At 35.5% G+C, this 23,356-nt stretch overlaps 1 protein-coding gene across 1 annotated transcript; it reads left to right on the forward strand.

Annotated features, from left to right (window-relative positions):
• Nucleotides 1-4,709: 4,709 nt before the first annotated feature.
• Nucleotides 4,710-23,233, forward strand: ALB (albumin). Its single transcript, XM_026509991.4, has 15 exons — nt 4,710-6,992; nt 7,880-7,937; nt 8,919-9,051; nt 10,388-10,599; nt 11,175-11,307; nt 11,817-11,914; nt 14,139-14,268; nt 15,177-15,391; nt 16,566-16,698; nt 17,875-17,972; nt 19,081-19,219; nt 19,795-20,018; nt 21,448-21,580; nt 22,196-22,262; nt 23,067-23,233. The coding sequence occupies exons 1-14, from the start codon at nt 6,914-6,916 to the stop codon at nt 22,235-22,237; spliced, it is 1,827 nt and encodes a 608-aa protein (XP_026365776.1). The 5' UTR covers nt 4,710-6,913; the 3' UTR covers nt 22,238-22,262; nt 23,067-23,233.
• Nucleotides 23,234-23,356: the final 123 nt, after the last annotated feature.

A 23,356-nucleotide genomic window follows, 5' to 3' on the forward strand; every position in this document is an offset into this window, starting at 1 on the left:
ACCCTTAGCTTTACCTGAAAATCCAAATAATTGCAAATTCTGTTTTCTTTTTCTGCCTGCTAGTCTGCCTTTCTTTTCTTTTTAACTCCTGCAAGAATTTCCATCATCTTCTAAATTGGGGCCTAACTCTTTGCTTTCTGCATTTTGGTCTTTTACATTTAGAAATTGCATGTATTCATACCCTCCTTACTTCTCTTAGTCCTGTACCTACTCATTCCATTTCCTTGGGAAGACTTACTTCACAAGCAAAAATGAACCCAAAGAATGCACATTTGAAGCTTTACATTCTGTTGAGTTACAGTTAGGTAAGAGGTTAAGAGCCCACACATCTTATTTATGCATGAGATTGCATTTGTGTGTAGAGCTTCCCTGCTACTACTTTATCACCCCAGGATAAAGTATCTTGTATCCTACATGCACAGTGATTTACAATGTTGCATTATAATTATCTTTCTATCTATCTGTCTCCTTTATTAGACTGTGGGTTCCTTGAAGTCAGCAACTGTCTTATTGATCTTTTGTATCCTCATAACCTAACAAATACTTGACCTTCAGTGGTCAATACATTTTTAGAATGAATGAAAGAGTAGATTGTGCTACTTAAAGTAAGTATAAAACATTATTTTCTGGATTGTGCCCTGTCAGCAAGAACACTGGTGTTCTTAAATAAATAGCGGGTTTGTTGATGCCAGGACAATGTTTACTTTAGATACCATCTTTCTTGATGTGCCTTTTTTTGCCAATTTCCCAAGTAACCACAAAGAGAAATTTGGACTCATCAATAACAGTCATTTGCCTTTAAGACATTAAATGGTGTGAGATTACTTTGTATAATTTTAATGAATGAATACATATTTAATGTGAATATACAATTAAAATTAAGTTGAAAGAGTAATTGTATATATTTTGTCTAATAATTTAAGCTATTGATGTTAAATATACTGGATGTCTCATAACTAAATCGGAAGTGTTTTGGAAAGAGAGGGCCATTATGGACATCATATGTCACTGAAATTATTTCTTTATGCTCCTTGAATGTATATTTTTGTTGCAATAAATTATTATTAAATGAACTATATTTACAGAGAAAAAGTTTAGTCCTGTAAATATTGTTCTAATAAGAGTTTTGTTCTTTTCAGTGTCCATATAATGAAAAACTAATTTTGAAAAATTTAAAATATGCAATAATTATATTTAAAAATCATTTTGAAAACATTTACATTATACAGTTTAATATAATTATGCTACAAATTAATTTCTCTTTAAAAAAGAGAACTAGGACAATTATTTATTTGATATATTTCTTAAGAGTACAAGGTTTTGTTTTTTTTTTGATCAAATAATTCACTTCTTAATGTTAGCCCATACACAGATGCTTGAAAAGTTGATGAGAATTTCAAGACTTAACTTCCAAGGCTCAGCGGGGCAGTGGGCCAGAGAAGTTTTATTTAGAGTCTGGCACTGGGAAATTACAAAACATTTAACAAGTTCTAAGCTTTAGAAGACATCAAGAAAAAAAAATCATACTTTAATGAAAACTTTCTAAACTTGATCCACTGAAGTTTTTGGTTGTTGTTAGTTTTTGTTAGTTTTTTAAATTAAGTTTCTTATTTTCAGTGTAGTTAACATACAGTGTTATGTTAGTTTCAGGTGTACAATACAGTGATTCAACAATTCTATATAATATATAGTGCTTATCGAGATAAGTGTATACTTAATCCCCATCACCTATTTCACCCATCCCCCACCCACCTCCCCTCTGGTACTATCAGTTTGTTCTCGAGTCTGTGTCTCAGTTTCTCTCCCTCACTCTCTCTTTTTTCCCTTTGCTTATTTGTTTTGTTTCTTAAATTCTACATATAAGTCAGACTGTATGGTATTTATGTTTCTCTGATTGGCTTATTTTGCTTAGCATTATGCTGTCTAGCTCTGTCCATGTCATTACAAATGGCAAGATTTCATTCTTTTTTTACGGCTGAATAATATTCCATCACACACACACACACACACATATGTGCACACACACATATATATGTATCACATATTATTTATCCATTCATCTATTGTGTTAGTTTGTTAAATTTGAATATAGTTGACATGCAATGTTACATTAGTTTCAAGTATGTGATCCACTGAAGTTTTAGCATAGGACTATTTTAGCTACCCAACCTTTGTTGTTTTACAAGAGATTTTAAAAAGCCCAACTTTGTAACTTTAAATTAACCTCTTTTTAGGTAGTAAGTCTCTTGAATTATGTTTGGAAAAAATATAAAATATGAGTAGACTAAGCACTTTTAAACTCTCAGTAGCATATTCATTTATTTGATTTCCATCTGTAGCTATTATTATAAGAGAAGAATTACTAGGATCAATTTCAATTTATATGTTTATAGATTCTATTGGTTGTTAACTTATATGAAGAATGAATAAGCGTGGCTTTCAGATATTACCTATATTTTTCTTGGAATGCAAAAAATGATAAAAAGATATGGGAAAATGTCATTTTACTTGTACAAGGCAAGTTTAAAGGATCTTTTTATTTCTTAAAAACGTCAACCTGAACTAGATAGAAAGTAATGCCTGAGGAGCCATTGGGCAGGTCAGCAATGAACAAATTCCCAAATCTGGATCCCAATTCCCTAACTTGATATATTCATTCTACCTTCTACCAGTCAGGCCATTTTGTCTTTCTGTAAGACCGTGACATTGGAAATACGAAATCAGAGAATGTTCAAGATGAAGAGTTCTTAAAGATAATGTCATCCAACTTGACCCATATGGCATAGAAATCTATATGGATCTGTGTGTGTGAGTTTGGAGCTAGAAACTGACATTGAGCTGAATTAAACTGCGTGGTAAAAAGTTGTGAAATTTGAAGTAAATTCCACAGGCCCATTGTACCATGAGGAAAGGCAGAAAAAGAGATCCTTCTGTCATGGGAGCTTTGGAGAGAGGGACTTAAGAGATGGAGCAAGCCAAAGATGGTTATCTAGTGTGGTTTTTAAAATGTAGATATTCTTCCCCTTGTCTTCTGTGATATCTCCAGCAAATTCTATACTTTTCATTAATGCAAGCAGGTGTTTTGGGGAACATTGGTTTATGGAGGGAGCTAAGGGTACAATTGATATTTGGATTACATTACAATTTTTAAATTTGCATTAGAAACGTCTATGAAAGTCTATACATTTTGGACAACTTATTTTCTTGTTTTTTTTTTTTTTAAGATTTTATTTATTTATTTGACAGAGACAGCCAGCGAGAGAGGGAACACAAGCAGGGGGAGTGGGAGAGGAAGAAGCAGGCTTCCAGCGGAGGAGCCTGATATGGGGCTCAATCACAGAATGCCGGGATCACGCCCTGAGCCGAAGGCAGACGCTTAACAACTGAGTCACCCAGGCGCCCCTATTTTCTTGTTTTTTAATGGGAAATGTACCTTCACAAGTGAATAAGAAATTAAACTGCTTAAGTGTTTAGCTAGTTAGTTTGAGGTTTCATGGTCTTTCACTTGTCTACTCTTCTGTATTCCTTACATAGCAGTCCAGGCCCTTCATGATAGCGAGGATCTGCATGTGTCCATAGGATAGTAGGAAGAAGGCTAAGAAAAGATTTTCCTGTCTCCAATTTTCTTTCCAAATGGATCCAAATTTCTTGTATTTTGGAGTGACTTTGGGTTATGCAGTTGTCTCTATAAAGTCTCTGTTAAAATACTGAAGCTGTTATTAGACTTTTTTTTTTTTTTACATTTCCATGCATGTTCCACTTTATTTCTAAGAGAAGGTAATTCAGAAGTAGTAATCTATTCCAGAGGAAGACAGCAATAAGGACTGGACTAAGAAGGTGGCCAGCTAGAGGGAAACCTGGTTTGAATGACTTGCTGAGAAGCTTCTGGAATCCAGAGGGTAGTAAAAAGGCATAGGTTTAAGGTTATGATTAAGGTGACAAGGAAGTGAGGGACTAGATCAAGGAAATTGTTCATATGCTTCAAAACTGTGCCTTTTCTATCCTGTCCAAAAAAAAAAGCAAAGCATAGAAGGGATTAAGACTCAGATTTAATTCCCAGTTATATTTATATTTCAAATGAGCTGTGTTTTCTCTTTTAAATGATCAGTATGTTATTATTCTTTCCATATGAAGTAATTATCTTAATGACTCTCTCTTTTTAAACTCCTTCCACAAAAATGGGAGAACATTTAAAAGTCACTGGAGCTAGTTTCCTATTTACTTAGAATCTAGATTCTGTAGACCATATTTATAACTCCTGGTTTAAACATTTACATTTACTCTCATGCCAGAATCCTTTGATGACTAACTAAACATAAGAGTTTAAAAGCTTGAAGAACAGAATATTTAGAAATAACTAACAATGATGTGGTTTCAGTTCTTTCAGTATAGAATGTACATGCTGAAAATAGAAGATAAATATAGGAACTCTTACTCTGGGAATCCACAAAACATAAATGTTCAAGCGTTTCTTATTAATTAAGATGGATTTTAAACATGCAGATAGTGTTAAGAATTAAATATTTTAATTTCTCAACCATCTACTAATCTCTAATAAGGATACAACCATGGAAATATCTTATTGGTACTGTAAGGAAAAATTCAGGTGTTTTCAATTTTTTATTTGAAATTATGGGATTGAAAACTATGGGATCTTCATTAAATATAGGAAAATCAATTCTAAGTTTCTAGAACAATGATGAATTTGATTTTTTTTTTTTTTTTGGTGTTCTACATTTACCATTGTATTGCAATATAGTATTGCTGTGCAAAATAGATGGTGAGACTAGTATTATTTTCATTTGTTAAATGAAAGAACATGCACAAAGTATATGTGTGCATGACAAAGGCCTGATTTTGTGAATTAGCAATACAATTATGTCCAATGATAAGAATAGCATGTTTGATCAAGACTTCCTCAGGATTTATATAAAGAAAACCTGGGGTTGGACACTGACTTCAAATAAAAGATGCCCACTCTTTCTCAGAAGCCAAAAAATAAAATAAAATAAAATAAAATAAAATAAAATAAAATAAAATGTAATTTACAAAAGAAGGAATTATTTTTTCTATTTGCAAAGTTAGAAAGTTAGAATAGTATCCTTTTTTCTCTTCTAACATAGGCTTTCAGACGTAAACAAAATAGTTTTCTCCAACAGGAATAATTCCGCAGACAGACATTCTTGTATTACTTTCATCTGTAGCATGAAAGACAAGTCGAGCTCCATTATTCAGGATTCCCATGTGCTACTCAAGAAAACTCCATCTATATCATCTGTCTATCTATCTATCTGTCTATCTATCTATCTATCTAGCTATCTATCTATCTATATCACCTATTATCGCCTATCTTCTATGTACCTATAGTCTCTTCTGTGTTTGATTATTTAATTAACACCCATACCTGAAAATGACATAAAATAAAGTATGATCATGGAAATTATATTTCTTTTATCATGTGACTGAATAAAAAAGGTAATGCTCTCTTTAGTATTTGTTAGTCTCCGTGCATCCATGTGTCATAGGGCACTTGACAGTTAGTTTTGACTGACTCAGTTATTTAATTAAGTGAAATGACTGGCTTGAAACTAATTATTGTTTTGTAGTATCAGAGAAAGTCAATTTTCCTCCTGGTTGAAATTTGTGGTTCTTTATCTTCAAAGCAAAAGAACAGAGATAGAGTAGCTCTTCATAGGTAGAGATCAAAATCTTGGGTGGAGAGAGTAAGGGAAGCAGTTTGAAAAACATTTTTGAAAATAATCTTTGCTTTCCTTTGTTTTCAGACATAATGTTAAATTTATTTTGAAGTAAAAAGTAACATTAAAGAAGAGCATATGACTTTTTTTTTAATTTAAAGGGAGAAAGGAAAAAAGTATGAGCAGGGATGGAAAGAATATGATACCTGGTGGAAGTTTAGGATTCTTATAACCTCAAGAGCTATAATCAAGGTTCAACCTGTATATATGTGTGTGTGTGTGTGTGTTTTTATGTATTTTTTTTAGTAGGCTCCATGTCTAGTGTGGACCCCAGCACGGTGCTTGAACTCACAACCCTGAGATCAAAATCCGAGCTGAGATCAAGGGTTGGACACTTAACCGATTGAGCCACCCGGACGCTCCTATCCTATATATATTTTTATGGCAAAGTTTGGCCTTACTGTCATTGCATCCATTTTCTTCCCCATGTCTCCTTAACTGAAAATTCCATGAGATAGGCCCACATTACATCTAAGTACCCTACCACAGGACCTGAATCACATGTGGGCCAGAGCTGGGATGGGACCTCTGAACAACCATTTTCGTTGTTTTTATTCCTGTGGGTTTTCTTAGTTTGCATTTGAGGCAACGTCAGCTTTTTTTAGAACAATTTTAGGAGAGTGAAAAAGACATGGAAGCCCGTGTGTGTGGTGTGTGTGTGTACACGCGCATGTGTGAATTTTTCATTACTTATTGACAAAAGTGTACCTGGAATTAACAATAGATACAGTTCAAACCCTAGCTCTTTTAGTAAGTCTTATTTCCAAGATAAATCATTGGTTTGGTTAGAATTTTGCAAATATTAAAAACTAAAATGTCAAATGGTAAATCACAGATAAAGAACATGGTAATGAATAATAGGGACAAATCGTTTAAACTCTTATGTAAAATTTGATAAGATGTTTTACATAACTAATGAATTGACAAGGTCTTGTGGAGAAAACAGTTCCAGATGGCAAACATACGCAATGGATTTAGTCAAACAATTTTTTTTGGCAAGAATAATATGAATTTTGTAATCAGTCGGGGTCCAATGAAATACAAAGATGAGTCTGGTTAATAATCTACAATTATTGGTTAAAGAAGTATATTAGTGCGAATTTCCCTCTGTTCGTCCTACCTTTTCTCTTCTATCAACCCCACAAGCATTTGGCAAAATGAAGTGGGTAACTTTTATTTCCCTCCTCTTTCTCTTTAGCTCTGCTTATTCCAGGGGCGTGACTCGTCGAGAAGCACGTAAGAATTCTATTTTCCTATTGTTCAACTTTTACTTTATTTTCCTAGTAAGAGAAAATTTTAGAAAACCCTGCATCTTGAAGGAAGTGTTTTCTTTTAGCATTTATTTCTAGATAGTGATGATTTTTGTATTTGTGATCCCTCAAGAAATTTTTTTTAAAGATTTTATTTATTTGTTTGAAAGAGACAGAGAGAGAGAGAGAGCCCCAGCGGGGGGCAGGCAGAGGGAGAAGGAAAAACAGACTCCCCACTGAGCAGCCCGGGACCCTGAGATCATGACCTGAGCTGGTGGCAGAGGCTTAACTTACTGAGCCACCCAGCCGTTCAGGAAGTTATCTTATTAATATATTTCTAACATTCTAGGTAAAAAAAAAAGGTGAGAATTGTTTAGTAGCTGTAACTTCCTTCTGCACTTGAAGGAACTTAAGCAGAGTGACTTAAACTTCACCGAATATAGTTGATGTTAGAATTCATAGCTCTACATTCCCAAAAGCTATTGCCCCTTGATTTATAAATAAACAAAAGCCTATGGTGTTAATCTTATAAATAGAACTTGTATTTATATTTTTTATTTCAGACTGTCCTCTCAGAAACTGTTAATAGACACCACAAGAGCATTAGATCTTATCCAAGTTAGAATATAAAGCTATAAGTATTTAATGACTTTTCAAATAGTATCATGGTGATTGAATAACTAGTCTGTTTTAATGCAGAAGAAATAGTTCAGCATCATCCCAAGATTTTCTGTAGGGATCCAAGGCCAATATTTTGGAGCAAATGAATACCTAAGTCACATGGAGAGAAACACAAAAAGTAACATCATAACTAAGTTGTTTCCTTTAGAATGTAAACAAATCGGTTTTGTTTTTTTCTTTTTTCCTCTGCAGAACAGAGTGAGATTGCACATCGATACAATGATTTGGGAGAAGAACATTTCAGAGGCCTGTAAGTTAAAATCCAGAACAGTCAAATTTAATGTTTCTAATAGTCTGGGTTATTACTCTGAAGTTCTTATATTCCCCTGTCATCAGAGTCTGGTTTTTAGAACCATCCTATCCAATAGAATTTTCTGCATTGATGGAAATATTCTATATCAGTGCGGTTCAATACGGTAGCCACTGACCACAGGTGGTTACTGGCTACCGTATTGAACAGTGTAGTTCTGGAACTCTTCCATAACCTGCATGGTGAGAGAGACTTGAATATATGGTTCCTTTTGCAGCTCACTTACTGAATTCCTTTACTAGCGAATAGCTCTGTGGTTTCTTGAGAGCATTTTAATACTTTTTAATCTTGTACAAAATGAGAAAACGGTTTCCTTTTTAAATGTCAATCTCATGCTACTGCCTGATTAAATGAGAGGTGTGTGTGGTTTTTGTTTTTTTGTTTTAAATAGTCAGAGAGCCTATATAATGTCCCTAGTCTTAATAATTAGATTTATTTAGAATACATTTCACCTGCCTGCTCTATGTTTGTGCATCTCCTGACACATGCACACATGTATTTAAAATGTGTTTAAACTCTTTGCCCAAAAAGCCACATATGCCTGGTTAAGCGTCAGATGACAGCGGATGTGAATAAACTTTCTGGCTGATAGTGAGGTGTATAAAATATGGAACATATATAGACACAGTTTGCTGTCCAGCATAGCAAGCTGCTTTATGTTAACATTTCACCTTGTTACATTTTTCTTTTTTAAAAAAGATTTTATTTATTTATTTATTTATTTATTTGAGAGAGAGAGAGAGAGAGCACAGGGAGGGGGAGGAGTAGAGGGAGGGAGAAGCAGACTCCCGATGAGCAAGGAGCCCAATGCAGGGCTCAACTCCAGGACCCTGGGATCATGACCTGAGCTGAAGGCAGACGCTTAACCGGCTGAGCCGCCCAGATGCCCCAACTTACATTTTTCTATGTCCTTTGTTTCAGGGTGCTGGTTGCCTTTTCTCAGTATCTCCAGCAGTGCCCATTTGAAGATCATGTGAAATTAGCAAAGGAAGTGACTGAGTTTGCAAAAGGTTGTGCTGCTGACCAGTCAGGGGCTGACTGTGACAAATCCCTTGTAAGTACATTCTGATTTTGAGAACTATTTCTTCTTCCTGTAAGTAATCCTAATATTTCAAAGGAAAAACAATCCCACTTTTGTTTCCTCAATTGTTAATTCATAAGCAAGTCTCAAAAGTGGGGATAGCCATCGTTTCTTCTGTGACAGAAATGTTCTAGCTATACCCACATTTTTAAAAACATTTCTGTATGAAGACTACACACAACAGTTACAATGTATTTAAATGGAAATTTGTGATTTGGAAAAGTCTCTTTTTAAAATTTGAGGTTTGATTTCTTTTCATGGAAGCTAACAGTGAGAGCACATCTTCCGGAGACACTCATCTGATTTCTGTGTTGATTTTGGTTCTTAGGTAAAATAATAGTACAGTTATATAGTCCTCATTTTAGGGATAGTTACATTTTTACATAGAATAAAAAATCAGGGCATTTATTCATTTTGAAAGACTTTCAACTTTTGGTATTTCTACATAGGTTTTCAATTCAGGGAGAGGTTTATGTTTCTCTCACCACTCAACCTGTATATGTATACCTTTCCGGGGCAAGGCCAGTCTTTATTTATCACTGAAACTTTTCCCCCTCTTATTTCTTTCTCTCTATGTATCTCTCCATCAAGGTAAAATCAGTACTTTAACTCGATATTTTTAACACAGAGTTATGGCCGTAAATATGAATTTTTAAAAATGTATTTTTCAGAAAAAAAGTATTAATAAGTTCTGTCTTCAGCAGTATATTTTCCCTGAAGATCCAATTGCTTTCATAATAAAAATTAATGGGGACAGAAACAATACACTGGAACAAACGTGTTTTGAGGCAAATGTTTCTAGAATAAAAAAAGATCTATATTTTAACGTAATAATTAATATACAGTAAATTGTGTTACTCCTCAGTTTTTGAATGGTATCTACTTAAAAGGTGGACCTTTCGGAAAGAAGAAGAAGATCAAATGAGAAACTATCTGAATATTTTCTTCCCTAACATGAATTCACCTGCTTGCTACTTAGAGGATTATTTTCCCTTGATTTTTTTTTTTTTTTTTTTTTTTTATCAGCTCTCCTAGCCCGTAGCGTTAGGTAGAAATAGGAGCCGTGTTCATTCCTTCGGGTTGCTCTTCTGTTGTACCCACCCCAAGTAGTTGGGTGATGGTCAAGTCTTACGAAAATCCCATAGATGGTCAAATCAAGGCAAACGCTCTAAATCTGAGGAAAAAAGTGTATGTGTACATGATGTCCTAACTAAGGTTTACCGATGCTTTCAATTTTTTATACTGTTCTTTGGGTACAAAGAAAATAAAATCCCTCCCGGTGACCTGAAGCCTGCTCTCTCCCATCCAGCACACTCTCTTCGGAGACAAACTGTGTACAGTTGCTTCTCTTCGTGAGAAGTACGGCGAGCTGGCTGACTGCTGCGAGAAACAAGAGCCCGAGAGAAATGAGTGCTTCCTGAAGCACAAGGACGATAACCCCGGCTTCCCTCCGCTGGTGACCCCGGAGCCTGATGCCCTGTGCGCCGCCTTTCAGGAAAACGAACAGAGGTTTTTGGGAAAGTAAGTCATCAGATTTTTACACTTCGAAATGAAAAATTATGAAAAAGGTCGAGGCTTATTTTAACCATTACTACAATAAAAATTAATCTCCACATTAAGGCTTAGAAGCTTTTGTTCTAATGACAATTTTCAAAGCAGTCATAATATTTGATACTACAAAATTCTCCATGATGGAAAAAATTGGATCAAAGATCTTTCGGAGTTCATTGAAACAGGACGTGATCTGCATAAACAACAAAACAGATTGGCCTGTGTTAAAATATTATGAAGATATGTATTTAGTTATTCTCAGAATTGATTTCATTTTAGTCAAAAACATTGCATCACCGAAGTTTAACTATTTTATACCTATGTGTGTGTATATGTGTATGCATATATATATAACTTATACATATGTATGTACATAATTTATATATAGAATTCAACCTGTCACTGACTTACAGAATGGCAAAGCAAGGTCATCGTGTGCAAATTGAGATTAACTGGTAAATTTGATGAGAATGTTGATTACAATTGTTCCCATACCACTGTTTGCTATAGAAAAATGACTACTATTTTTCTTTTTAAAAATGTAGATACCTGTATGAAGTTGCCAGAAGACATCCTTACTTTTATGCCCCAGAACTGCTTTACTATGCTCAACAATATAAAGGAGTTTTTGCCGAATGCTGCCAAGCTGCCGATAAGGCTGCCTGCCTGACGCCCAAGGTATTCCCCAGAAGACTAGCAGGACCAATTCATAACCAACCTCAGACTTTGAGCATCTTATGGCTAGATTTAGGGAATTCACATCTCTGATACAAACTTCTTTACGTGGTCAAAAAAGCTTTCCTCCCTCTTCTAGGGAGTTCAGTGATGTTGTGAGAGTTGGTGGAGGAGGGGTTGAGATAAATTATATGCAAAATTAAGAAGTCAGCAAAGTTATATTTTCTGGTATACTAATGGACTCTGCTCCACATTTCCTGTCAGCTCCCTTTTCCCTGGCGATGCTGCCATTCTGGTTCTTAATCACCTAGAGTCTTCCAGTAGGACCGGACTGATTTTTGCTCCTCCTGGGCATAGAAAAATAATTATTTGCCAATAGTGAGCCCTTGGGAATTTAGGTGTAAATTATTTCTTTAAAATTTAATTTGGCACAGTCTCATCTGAACTTATAAAGGGGTGTTTTGTGTAGAATTTCCTTTTCTAATTTTTCCAAAATCATTTCTTTTTTGCAGATTGATGCTCTGAGGGAAAAAGTACTGGTTTCATCTGCCAGAGAAAGATTCAAGTGTGCCAGCCTCCAGAAGTTCGGAGATAGAGCCTTCAAAGCATGGTATTTTAAACTTTGTTTGAATCTTTATAATGATGTAAATGGTTATGGTTCAGTTGACAAAAATGTACATTTCTTTTTTTTTAATGTTTTTTTATTATATTATGTTAGTCACCATGCAGTACATCCCTGGTTTCTGATGTAAAGTTTGATGATTCATTAGTTGCATATAACACCCAGGGCACCATGCAATACGAGCCCTCCTTACTACCCATCACCAGTCTATCCCATTCCCCCACCCCCCTCCCCTCTGAAGCCCTCAGTTTGTTTCTCAGAGTCCATAGTCTCTCATGTTTCATTCCCCCTTCTGATGACCCCCCCTTTCTTTATCCCTTTCTTCCCCTACCGATCTTCCTAGTTCTTATGTTCCACAGATGAGAGACATCATATGATAGTTGTCTTTCTCTGCTTGACTTATTTCACTTAGCATTATCTCCTCCAGTGCCGTCCATGTTGCAGCAAATGTTGAGAACTCGTTCTTTCTGATAGCTGAGTAATATTCCATTGTATATATGGATCACATCTTCTTAATCCAGTCATCTGTTGAAGGGCATCTCGGTTCCTTCCACGATTTAGCTATTGTGGACAATGCTGCTATGAACATTGGGGTGCATATGGCCCTTCTCTTCATATGTCTGTATCTTTGGGGTAAATACCCAGTATTGCAATGGCTGGGTCATAGGGTAGCTCACTTTTTAACTTTTTAAGGGACCTCCACACTGTTTTCCAGAGTGGCTGCACCAACCTGCATTCCCACCAACAATGTAGGAGGGATCCCCTTTCTCCACATCCTCTCCAGCAATTGTTTTTTCTTGCCTTGTCAATTTTTGCCATTCTAACTGGCGTAAGGTGGTATCTTAGTGTGGTTTTGATTTGAATTTCCCTGATGGCTAATGATTTTGAACATTTTTTCATGTGTCTGTTAGCCACAAAAATGTACATTTCTATGGCATTTTATGTGGTGCTTTCGCATGCATCTTTCTAGTTGTTTAAAAGGTAGAAATTTAACAGTGGTGAGAATCAGAACATCAGTGATAATTCCTCATTATTTTTAATCATATTTTTTCTAAGTAGTCAAAGAATTTAGAGGGTATCTTTTTTTGTCTAGGACAGGTATTTAAACTCCCACATATTTAGAAAAACTAGGGACCTTATTCTAATGATCCACTCTTTTTATAGAGCAGTTGTCAGGGTCTTCTACTTAATTTTATCCCCCCAGACAACACTAATTATCTGGAAATGTTTGTCCTTTTATGTTCTGATAATTAAATTTAGCCATCAGGGTTAGTTCTCATTTTCTCATAGCTCTAGCTCTGTTGTTAATCTCTTGGTTTTGTCTGGGTCTCTGTTTTTATATTTCTTAGCTGGTTCTAGGAGCATCCTTCAATTTTCTAAGCCAAGAAAAATCCTCTCCCTCATCCCTCACTTGCTAGTCAACAATGAATCAACAGCAACAGGAGATAAAATGAAAATAATACACATCCTGCAAGCTCTCTAGAAACCATCGTTGGAGTGATCTTTGCCTGCCATCCCTACCCCCTACACTACCACCAAGATCAACTAACTAAATCAGTAAACAAAACAACCCCAACATGAAATAATATGCAGTTAAACAGGCTGTTGATTGGTCTGGGGGGAGAAGAAGCTTTAATCCGATTTAGGAGATGCTGACGTGATTTGGAAAAGCATGTGGATATTAGCCTCTTCCATGTTGTCAGAAAGCTTAGACGTGCTGGATCAATGTCTTGGTTCCAGTTTATAAAATGCTCTCCTACGGATTAACCTAATTTAATCCTCACATCAGTCCTTTAGTTTAGCAAGCTTTTGTGACGTATAGAGGCCAAGGTTCAGAGAGGCTAAGTAATTTGCCTAGTGTCCCACTGCTAATGAGTGATAAAGCCAGATCTAGAAGCCAGGTCTGGGCTCCAAACCTGATGATTCTCCACATCTTTTAGAATCTCACTTTGATTTCCACTTTTATGAATCACTGGACTTCTATCCACCACACACACTCTTACAATGGCTAATTCTGCCCTAAGGAAACATTTTGCCCTCAGGTAACCATGTGGTTCAGAACCAGCATTCGAATAAGAACAAATGAATTTTACAGATTATATCTATATGCTATTTTGTCCTGAATTCTCTTGTTTTGAGTAGTATTTTCCTAATGCTTTCGCATAAAATACTGCATGTTAATAGTATTTTCATGGGGGAATTTTCTTTTTAGGTCAGTAGCTCGCCTGAGCCAGAGATTCCCCAAAGCTGACTTTGCAGAGGTTTCCAAGGTGGTGACAGATCTTACCAAAGTCCACAAGGAATGCTGCCACGGTGACCTGCTTGAATGTGCAGATGACAGGGTAAAGAATCCACAGTATGCTCTTTAGTAACTGACACGCTTCAGTTGGTAGGATGAATTTGCTTAGTATTATCCGTGAAGCCAACAGTGAGTTGAGATTGTTTTCTATGCCTAATCTGCTCAATTCTTTCCCTTCCTTGTGGTACTTTTTTTAACCTGGCTATCCCACTCACTAAATGGTCTGACAAACACATTCATTATTTTGTAACCCTTTCAGTCATGTTGTGAGGACAAAGGCTTACACGGAAGTAGGACAGCTGCTACAAAGGGAGATTTCTAAGAAGACATTTTTGGGAGGTGGGTGGAGTGGGAGAAGGGCTACTACCTGAAGAGATCTTCAGAAATTATGTAATTTTCCTCCCTTTATATTCTCTCTTAGTTAACCATCTGTGTTAACTATACAAATATTTAGCATGATATCACTTTTCTGTAAACTTAAAAATATGACCAAATACCAGCATCTTAATCTCTCAGAATACTTTCTGGAAAATTTAAGGCAAAGATTTCACGTGTGTAAGTAGGGCCCATGACTATGGTCTTGACTAATTTTTCAAAGATCTCTCACATTTTATTTAGTTATTTGGTTTCAAAATGCCTGAGGGGACTCTTTGGAAAAATAGTACTGAGTTTTAATTTAGAAACTTAAATGCCTTGACAGTCGAAGTATAAAATTAATAGTAACTGAGATGGGCCCCTGTTACTGACCCGTCTTTTGTAATTAAGTGGAAATATTTTAGTAGTTCTGAGGCTCTGTTCTTAGGAACATGGACTGAGGTATTCATAGAAGTCATGATGGTATGTGTATGGTCTTAAATACAATAAACATATTTTACCAACATAATAAAGGTCTGGGGAGAAAGTGCAGTGATGTCAATTTACATTGAAAATTTTTTGTCAACTTGCTTATAGGCGGATCTGGCCAAGTATATGTGTGAAAATCAGGATTCAATCTCCAGTAAACTGAAGGAATGCTGTGATAAGCCTGTGTTGGAAAAATCCCAGTGCCTCTCTGAAGTGGAAAGAGATGAGTTGCCTGGTGACCTGCCCCCGTTAGCTGCTGATTTTGTTGAAGATAAGGAGGTTTGCAAAAACTATCAGGAGGCAAAAGATGTGTTCCTTGGCACGTAAGTGGATAAGGAATAATCCTTCTATAGCTTTTATATGGCCTCAGGATTCGAGAAGATAAACTAGGCTTTCCTTTGACATTGTTACAATTTCCATGTTGTCTACAATGTTTCTTTATTCTTCCCTCTCCTAGCTTTTAAATTTTGGGGGAAAAATTAATTAGTTTTAAAAAATTATTATAAGTTAATACATGCTTATGGCAAAAACTCAATCAGTAGAGAAGATACTAGAGAAGAGAAGAAATAAAATTTTCTATCTTTATTACAACCCCATTCATTTTCTCCTTAGGGATATTTCTGGAAATACCTCTAGGAACATTTTGTGTATACATAAATTATATACATAGTATTCATTTATTTATTAATTCAAAGAGTATTTCTTGAACTTACTACAATAGATATGTGTGAATATACGTAGTACATTTAATATCTCTGTATTTCTGTATCTATCTATCTACCTAACATTTATCTATTTATATAAGGAAGTATAAGAGGAAGTATGCAGTCTGCTACCAGGTGCTTTATATTTGGTTGAACAGACCAGAAGTACAGTAGCATGGCAGGGCAGTATGAAATTTAGTGACTAAATGATTATATATAGTCAGTAAGTGTGGTGATAAACTTTGCATTTTTATTGTTGGATTATAATAGTGTAATGTGTACTAATACATTTTACACAATTGTGTACCCTTCAAGATTTCACTCATACAAAGATGAAAAAGAACAATTTATGAATATGTCTCTATTTATCTATCAGAACCCCTTTGGGGTATAGTCCAAATTATAAAAAGTATACATAATAATAATAGGTGTCACTCAGCAAACCTTTACTATGTGCCCGACAGTGTGTGCTTTGCATAGATTATGTCATGTATTTCCCACAACCCATCTTATGAGATAAGTACTGTTATTACCCACATTGAACAGAGAAGGCCACTAAGGCTGTGATGGTTTTAATAAGTTGCTCAAGGTGATATAGTAAACTAAGTGGCAGAGGCAGGATTCGAATGCAAGTAGCTTTAATTCTGAACTGCAACCCCTTAGCCACTAAGCTTCCCTGCATGGGGTCTAGTCAAATTCAGACCTTTGGGATAGGAGTTACTCTTGAGGTGAGTTATGTGGTCTTTCTTGCTCATTTGTCCAATGCAATCCATTTTATTTTCATCTGAATTAGGTTTTTGTATGAATACTCAAGAAGGCACCCTGAGTACTCTGTCTCTTTGCTGTTGAGACTTGCCAAGGAATATGAAGCCACTCTGGAGAAGTGCTGTGCCACCGATGACCCTCCCACGTGCTACAGCAAAGTGGTAGGTTTCTCAAAGGGCAACAATGTAGCGCTCCGGCTGCGGATCCACAATAACGAGAAAGGAAAGTAATCCAAGAAGGTGAATTCCTACATAGTGCAATTTAGATCTTTTTTTGACATGGTTTCATTTCAGTGCCCTTAAACATTACAGCTTTAAATGGAATGGTTAATAAGACCTAGAATAGCCTAGAAAAGAAAGATCTGAAGGGAGCACTCTCTAATTTCACAGAATCTTGACCATGCTTTCTTTTTTACACTCCTAAGGACAAAACAAGAAAAATTGAAATGTTAGTTAAGAGACTTAACTTAGGTATAAAGTTAACTGGATTCCAAGATTTATCAAATATCAAGAATTAGCATCTTAAGGAAGATTGTGAAATCTATTCATTTAGAATATTTTCCAATATTGGGGAAAAAAAAGTGTAGGAATTGTTTTACAAGACATTAAATAAGGCGAGGAAACCTTGAGGATTTTTGCCATACTTAGCTATGCTTTAAGAGGATTTTTAACATGTTTAAGATATTTAACACTCCTGGCATATATAGTGGTTTCCAAACTTCAGAATCACAGGAAAGTCATTCTTTCCTCTATCAAGAATCTACTGTATGCTGGGCACCATACTGGAGCTGATGACCAAGGTAAAATCTCTAATCTCAGGGAGCTCAGAATCCAGATGGAGAAATGGCTTAATAATAATGATACAGTCGTAGTCATTATTTATTAAGCTTTTATTATCTGCCAGGCACTGTTTTAATTTCATTAGCTTCAGGTGGTTTGTAGAACAATTCTTGAGGTGAATACCATCTTTATCCCCATTTTCTTTCTTTCTTTTTCTTTTTCTCCCTTCGTTTTTGTTAATCCCCATTTTAGTGGTAAGGGTTCTGAAGCTTGGAGATAAGAGGTATAATTACACAATTAGAAAATGGGTCAGATGGCCCGGCTTAAACACCAGCAGTCGCACACTGGAGCCTGAGTAGTCTTAATCTCTTACACTACACACCCTCACCAAATAAAATAAACAGTCTGGACATATCGTGATAGCTTTGGCATCAAAGATCTAATTACATGACTTTGGGCAGAAGGGAAGAAGGATCTCATTCTGCCTAGAGCGGTGAAAAAGAACCTGCATGCGGCCCTCAGGTGGAGTTCCATCGACACAATGCTTTTATCTTTCAGCTTGATGAATTTAAACCTCTCGTGGAAGAGCCTCAGAATTTAGTCAAATCAAACTGCGAACTTTTTGAAAAACTTGGAGAGTATGCCTTCCAAAATGCGTAAGTATTTTAGTTTATCAGCTGATTTTTTTCTTGATCGATTTCTAATTATTTAAGACTTAATATATATACCACCTATCATTGAAATTTGAATCATGAAAATACAGTGTATACTTTTAATCTCTCTCCATCAAGAAAGACTAGAGAGGGTGAGATAAGATGGTTAATGGGATGGAGAGTCCTATATTTGAGTGCAGTCTAAAAAAATTGGCCTCTTGAGATTGGAAAGGAAAATAGCAAATCGTGGAATGTAGGAACTGAGGATGCCCCTTGAAGGCTAAGGAATAGCTTATGGGCAAACAAAATGCAGCAGTGCTTTAAAAGGAGGAAATGGTAGGCTTTGAATAATAGTAGCTCAAGAAGTAATATATAAGCTGATGGACTAATGTCCTGATCCACATAGAGCCTTATCTATGGAGGTAAAGACAAGAGACACATCATTCAGTAGATATTTATTGTTTGGTTTACATATGTTAGCACTCTTCTGACTATGGGTGCTAGGGATAACAACAGTGAATCAGATATCTTCTCTTTCTTTGAGTAGATTCAGTCATACATGACTTTCAGTGGTGATTAGAATTCTTAGTAAGTGGTTATTATGTGCTAGATACCATGCCAGGTTGATTGCATACTTTATTCTAATTTAATACTTGCACCATCCCTATGTGTCAGATATGATTTTTCCCACTTTATAGATGAGAAAACTTATACATACCTTTCAAATTTAGCATGGTGCTGATATATATTAAGAGCTCAGTAGGTGACTAACATAATATAATAAAAAATATTATTAAAAATAATTTTAAAAAAAGAACTCAGTAGGTTTTATGGAAAGAAAGAAGCAATAAATAAATGTATTAATATTACTGAATTATAATATGTCACTTTTCTAAGATGATACAGCACAGGTGGAAACAAAGATAAGCTTAACTAGTTACTCAGGACAAGGTCTTCCCCCATACTATTCAATCAACCCAGAAAGAAAGATGATTTCATGGATGGAAAGTCATTTTAGCTAATTTTGCCTAAGTGTTCTCTGCTTGACCTACTATGTTAGAGAAAGACAGTTTCTTGCCTGGCTGAAAACACATGAACTATTTTGTTACAGGCTCTTAGTTCGTTACACCAAGAAAGTACCCCAAGTGTCAACTCCAACTCTTGTGGAGGTCTCAAGAAAACTAGGAAAAGTGGGCACCAAATGTTGTAAGAAACCTGAATCAGAAAGAATGTCCTGTGCTGAAGACTATGTGAGTCTTTTAAGTATAATAAGTTAATAATGATGAATTTTTGCCTTTAGATATGGACAAAGCTAACTTTCAGAAACAGGGGGGAACCAACATATATGTGCATGCATGTGTGTGTATATTTGGTAGTGGCAGCCAGGACTTGGTCACCTCTATTATCCTTAATGAGGATTTGTATGATGATAAATGATAAATTCACAAAAATTCCATGAGTTTTCAATATTTCATCCTGGCATTTAAAAATTTTCATATTCTTTGGGGTCTTTTAAAAATATGTACCCATATAAGACTGTTTCCTTCCCGCTCCAATACATATCTCAGGACTCATGTCAAATTATTTCAACCAATTATTTTCTCAAGTGAATTATTATTAAAATGTAGACATAAAGAGAAAATACTTTAAAAAGTCCCTTATTGTCTGGAGTTCTAAACTGAAGCAAATCTCTTCCTCAAATCAACCTTGGATTCGATATTGCTAGTTAAAAATAGCACTTCTTTGGGTCCACTGGAATGTAGGAGTTCATGGAAAACTTTTATTATGCTTCTTTTGAGTGTCTGCTCTCCCACCTGTTCTTTAGCTGTCCGTGGTCCTGAACCGGTTGTGCGTGTTGCACGAGAAGACCCCAGTGAGCGAGAGAGTCACCAAATGCTGCACGGAGTCCTTGGTGAACAGACGACCATGCTTTTCTGCTCTGGAAGTCGATGAGACCTATGTTCCCAAAGAGTTTAATGCTGAAACATTCACTTTCCATGCAGATTTATGTACACTTCCTGAGGCTGAGAAACAAGCCAAGAAACAATCGTGAGTAGTATTTCATTATTGTAAGTGTTTAGAGTCTTGAGAGTGAGAATTGTAAATTGAAATGTGTCACTTTTTCTGACATAGTGATTATATTCTTTAGAAAATAGTATTTAAATATTGGTCTTAGGAAGCTGATAAAAATGTCAACAATAAAATGGATAGCTTTTTGTTTTCTTAGCAAAAAAACTCTATATTGAAATCTTGCCTACAAATCATTCAGAATAATCTTGTGGATAAAAGCTACAGTGGAATAATGTCTTAAGACAAGTCCAGTAGAAAAAGATGAATAATTAACTGATGCATTTGTACAAAGAGCAAATTAGTTAGTAGAAATCATAGGAGAATTTATTTCTAGGCATGAATGGTTATTTTAAGTTTGTTTTATGGCAACCCACAGGCAAGGCAAATCTTCAACATATAACTTTTGAGAATGCAACTTGGGTAAAAAATATATAGAAAAATGAGTTCTGAGGCTTTATACCCTATTGCTGTCACAGGGGTTAGAAGTACATGAAATTTAGCACCATAAAGTTATCATCTCGGGGGTTCTAATCATAGCCATAGACTTATGAGTAACATCGCAAAACCCTTCTCTATCTAGCACTGTTATCTCTGTGGATGTCAATGAAAGAGAACCACCAGCTCCCCTAAGTTTGGGTGGTTTTATTACCTATGGCCTCCCCAGTATTAACTGAAGGGGTAAATTTCACAGACCAAATATAAAGACTCTCAGATTAGAAACTTTTTAAATGGAGTCCAACAAGATAATTACACTTTTAAGGATCAGTTTTAGCTCTTAAATCACTAGCAAATTCAATTCAATATGACATAACTCTTTTTTTTCTTTTTAATACAGTATAACCTCTAAAATCTGAATAATGTATAAATGCAATGACATATCCTTTCCAGAGACTTACTGAAAAGAGGTCTATTGATTTATTGAGATTTATTGATACTATAGATGTTGAACAATTTACATTGATTATCTCATTCAATCCTTCCACCAACTCTATGAAGGTGGCTTTTATTCTCCTCCTTATGCAAATGAGAATATTAAAGCTTATAGTGGTAAGCCTGGGCCACAGCTCAGAGTTGCCAGGCTCCAAGACTTATAATCTTAAACAATAATACAGCTGTCCTTACCATCTCCATTTTTCTTTTTCCTTTTTTAAAAAAATTAATGTGTAGTTGACACGCAATGTTACATTACTTTCAGGTGTACAACAGTGATTTGACAAGTCTATACATTATGGTGTGCTCACCACAAGTGTAGCTACCATCTGTCACCATTCAATGCTATTACAGTACCACTGACTATATTCCCTACGCTGTGCCTTTTAATCCCACGGTTTACTCATTCCATTACTTTCTTTATGTAAGTAAACTTATTTCTGATTTTTGTTGTTGTTTTGTTTTCATTCAAATGCAGTGCACTTGTTGAGCTGTTGAAACACAAGCCCAAGGCAACTGAGGAACAACTGAAAACTGTTATGGGGGATTTTGGAGCCTTTGTAGAGAAGTGCTGCGCAGCTGAAAACAAAGAGGGCTGCTTTGCCGAGGAGGTACTGGAGTCTCTTCATTGCAATATGGCTAATTTCCTTTCTTGTTGCATTTGATCTGGCCGGGGCTTAGGCATTTATATATCTGAAGGACACTCTGTACACTCAGGACCAGAATCTTATTCCACATACAATTATCTGACAAAATTACTTAAATGGCCCTCATTTTTAATCTCCTGCTGCACAGGAACATATTAGTAAATGTTCGTAGTATTTTTTCTGTTTCCAAAGTTATGATGTATATGAATATAGATAGAAGTATTTGTAAGGCTCAAGTCTTTGAGCCAAAACATTAATTTATTGGCACATGTTCTTGAAAAATGCTGGTTTGTGATTGGGTTGAATCTGAGTTTGGTTTTGTAGATTAATGGGGGAAGTTTATATTTAATGTCTGAACCATTTAATATTCCCCCTATGACTTGAAGGTAATGTTTTTATTCCTTTGGGAACAATGGATGTCAGGAAGCTTCCTTGTAGAGATTCTAGTACTAAACTGGAATTAACGAATGCGATTCATGTAAAATTAGTTTGTAATCACAAATGGCTGTATAAATGTTAATTTTTATCCTAATAGTGATGCTAATATTTTCTCCAAATCTGTCATTTCTCTGTATTCAGGGCCCAAAACTTGTTGCCACAGCTCAAGCTGCCTTAGTCTAAAAGAACACCATCACAAGCATCTCAGGTAACTATACTTTGAATTTTTATTTTAAAAAAAGCAATTTTAATAGTTACTATTAAAATAGCAAAGATTGACCAACCATTTACCAAGAGCCATATAGACCAGTGCCAATCATGTTCTAAGATCTTTATATACATTGACTTATATATATACATATATAAAATATATATATTATATATAAACATATTTCACCCATTTTGGTTGTAGTATTTTGGGGGAAATTTAAAAAGAGAGTATGGACTTTTTTAAAACAAATTGTCCAACTATTTTCTAGCATGAATTACCTTCATATTTTCCAAACTGACTATGAGGTCTGTCCCCACTACGAGGTTTTCACTTACTCTTTGCCCACCTGATAATACCTACATATTGTGTGTCCAAGTGAGGAAGCAACTTCGTATCTCCTGTAAATTTGATCTTTTCAAGATGTGATATGTTTTCATCCTAAATGGCAAGATTTACTTCTGAAAGGTCTAACTTTGAGAAGACACTTGTTTTGTTGGTAATTAATTTAGGTAAGAAGTAGGTGTTAAGCAAGTGACTCTGAGGAGTGATGATGAAAACCTTGGGACTTTGAAGCCTGAGGAACTGATGACATCAGAGACAAAGAGAGGACTTTACGGTATTATTGGTGTGTCCTCGCCCCCAACCCAACAGAAGAATTCAGAGTCCAGGACAGGCTGAAGGATTTTCTTTGGTGGAAATTACAGGAATAACAATCCAAGCAATTCAACATTCATTTGAATAGATTTCAAACACTCATACGGTTTTATGAACAGTACTTATATTTGTCTTTTTGTCTTTCAGCCCCCCCTGAGAATAAGAGAAAGAAAGAGAAATGAAGACCTAGAGCTTATTCGTCTGTTTTTCTTTTCTGTTGGTGTAAAACCAACCCTCTGTCTAAAGAACACAAATTTCTTTAAACATTTTGCCTCTTTTCTCTGTGCTGTAATTAATAAAAAATGAAAAGAATCTAACATTATTGTCCAGGACTGTTATTTTTCACAGATGTATTGCCATCCTGAAAAGTTTGTAGGTTTTGTGACTATCCCACTCTTCTCTCTTTTCCCACTTCAGTCTAGTTCTTCAGGGGCTAG

Source organism: Ursus arctos, unplaced genomic scaffold (genome assembly GCF_023065955.2).
Source record: "Ursus arctos isolate Adak ecotype North America unplaced genomic scaffold, UrsArc2.0 scaffold_9, whole genome shotgun sequence".
Classification (NCBI taxonomy): Eukaryota; Metazoa; Chordata; class Mammalia; order Carnivora; family Ursidae; genus Ursus; species Ursus arctos.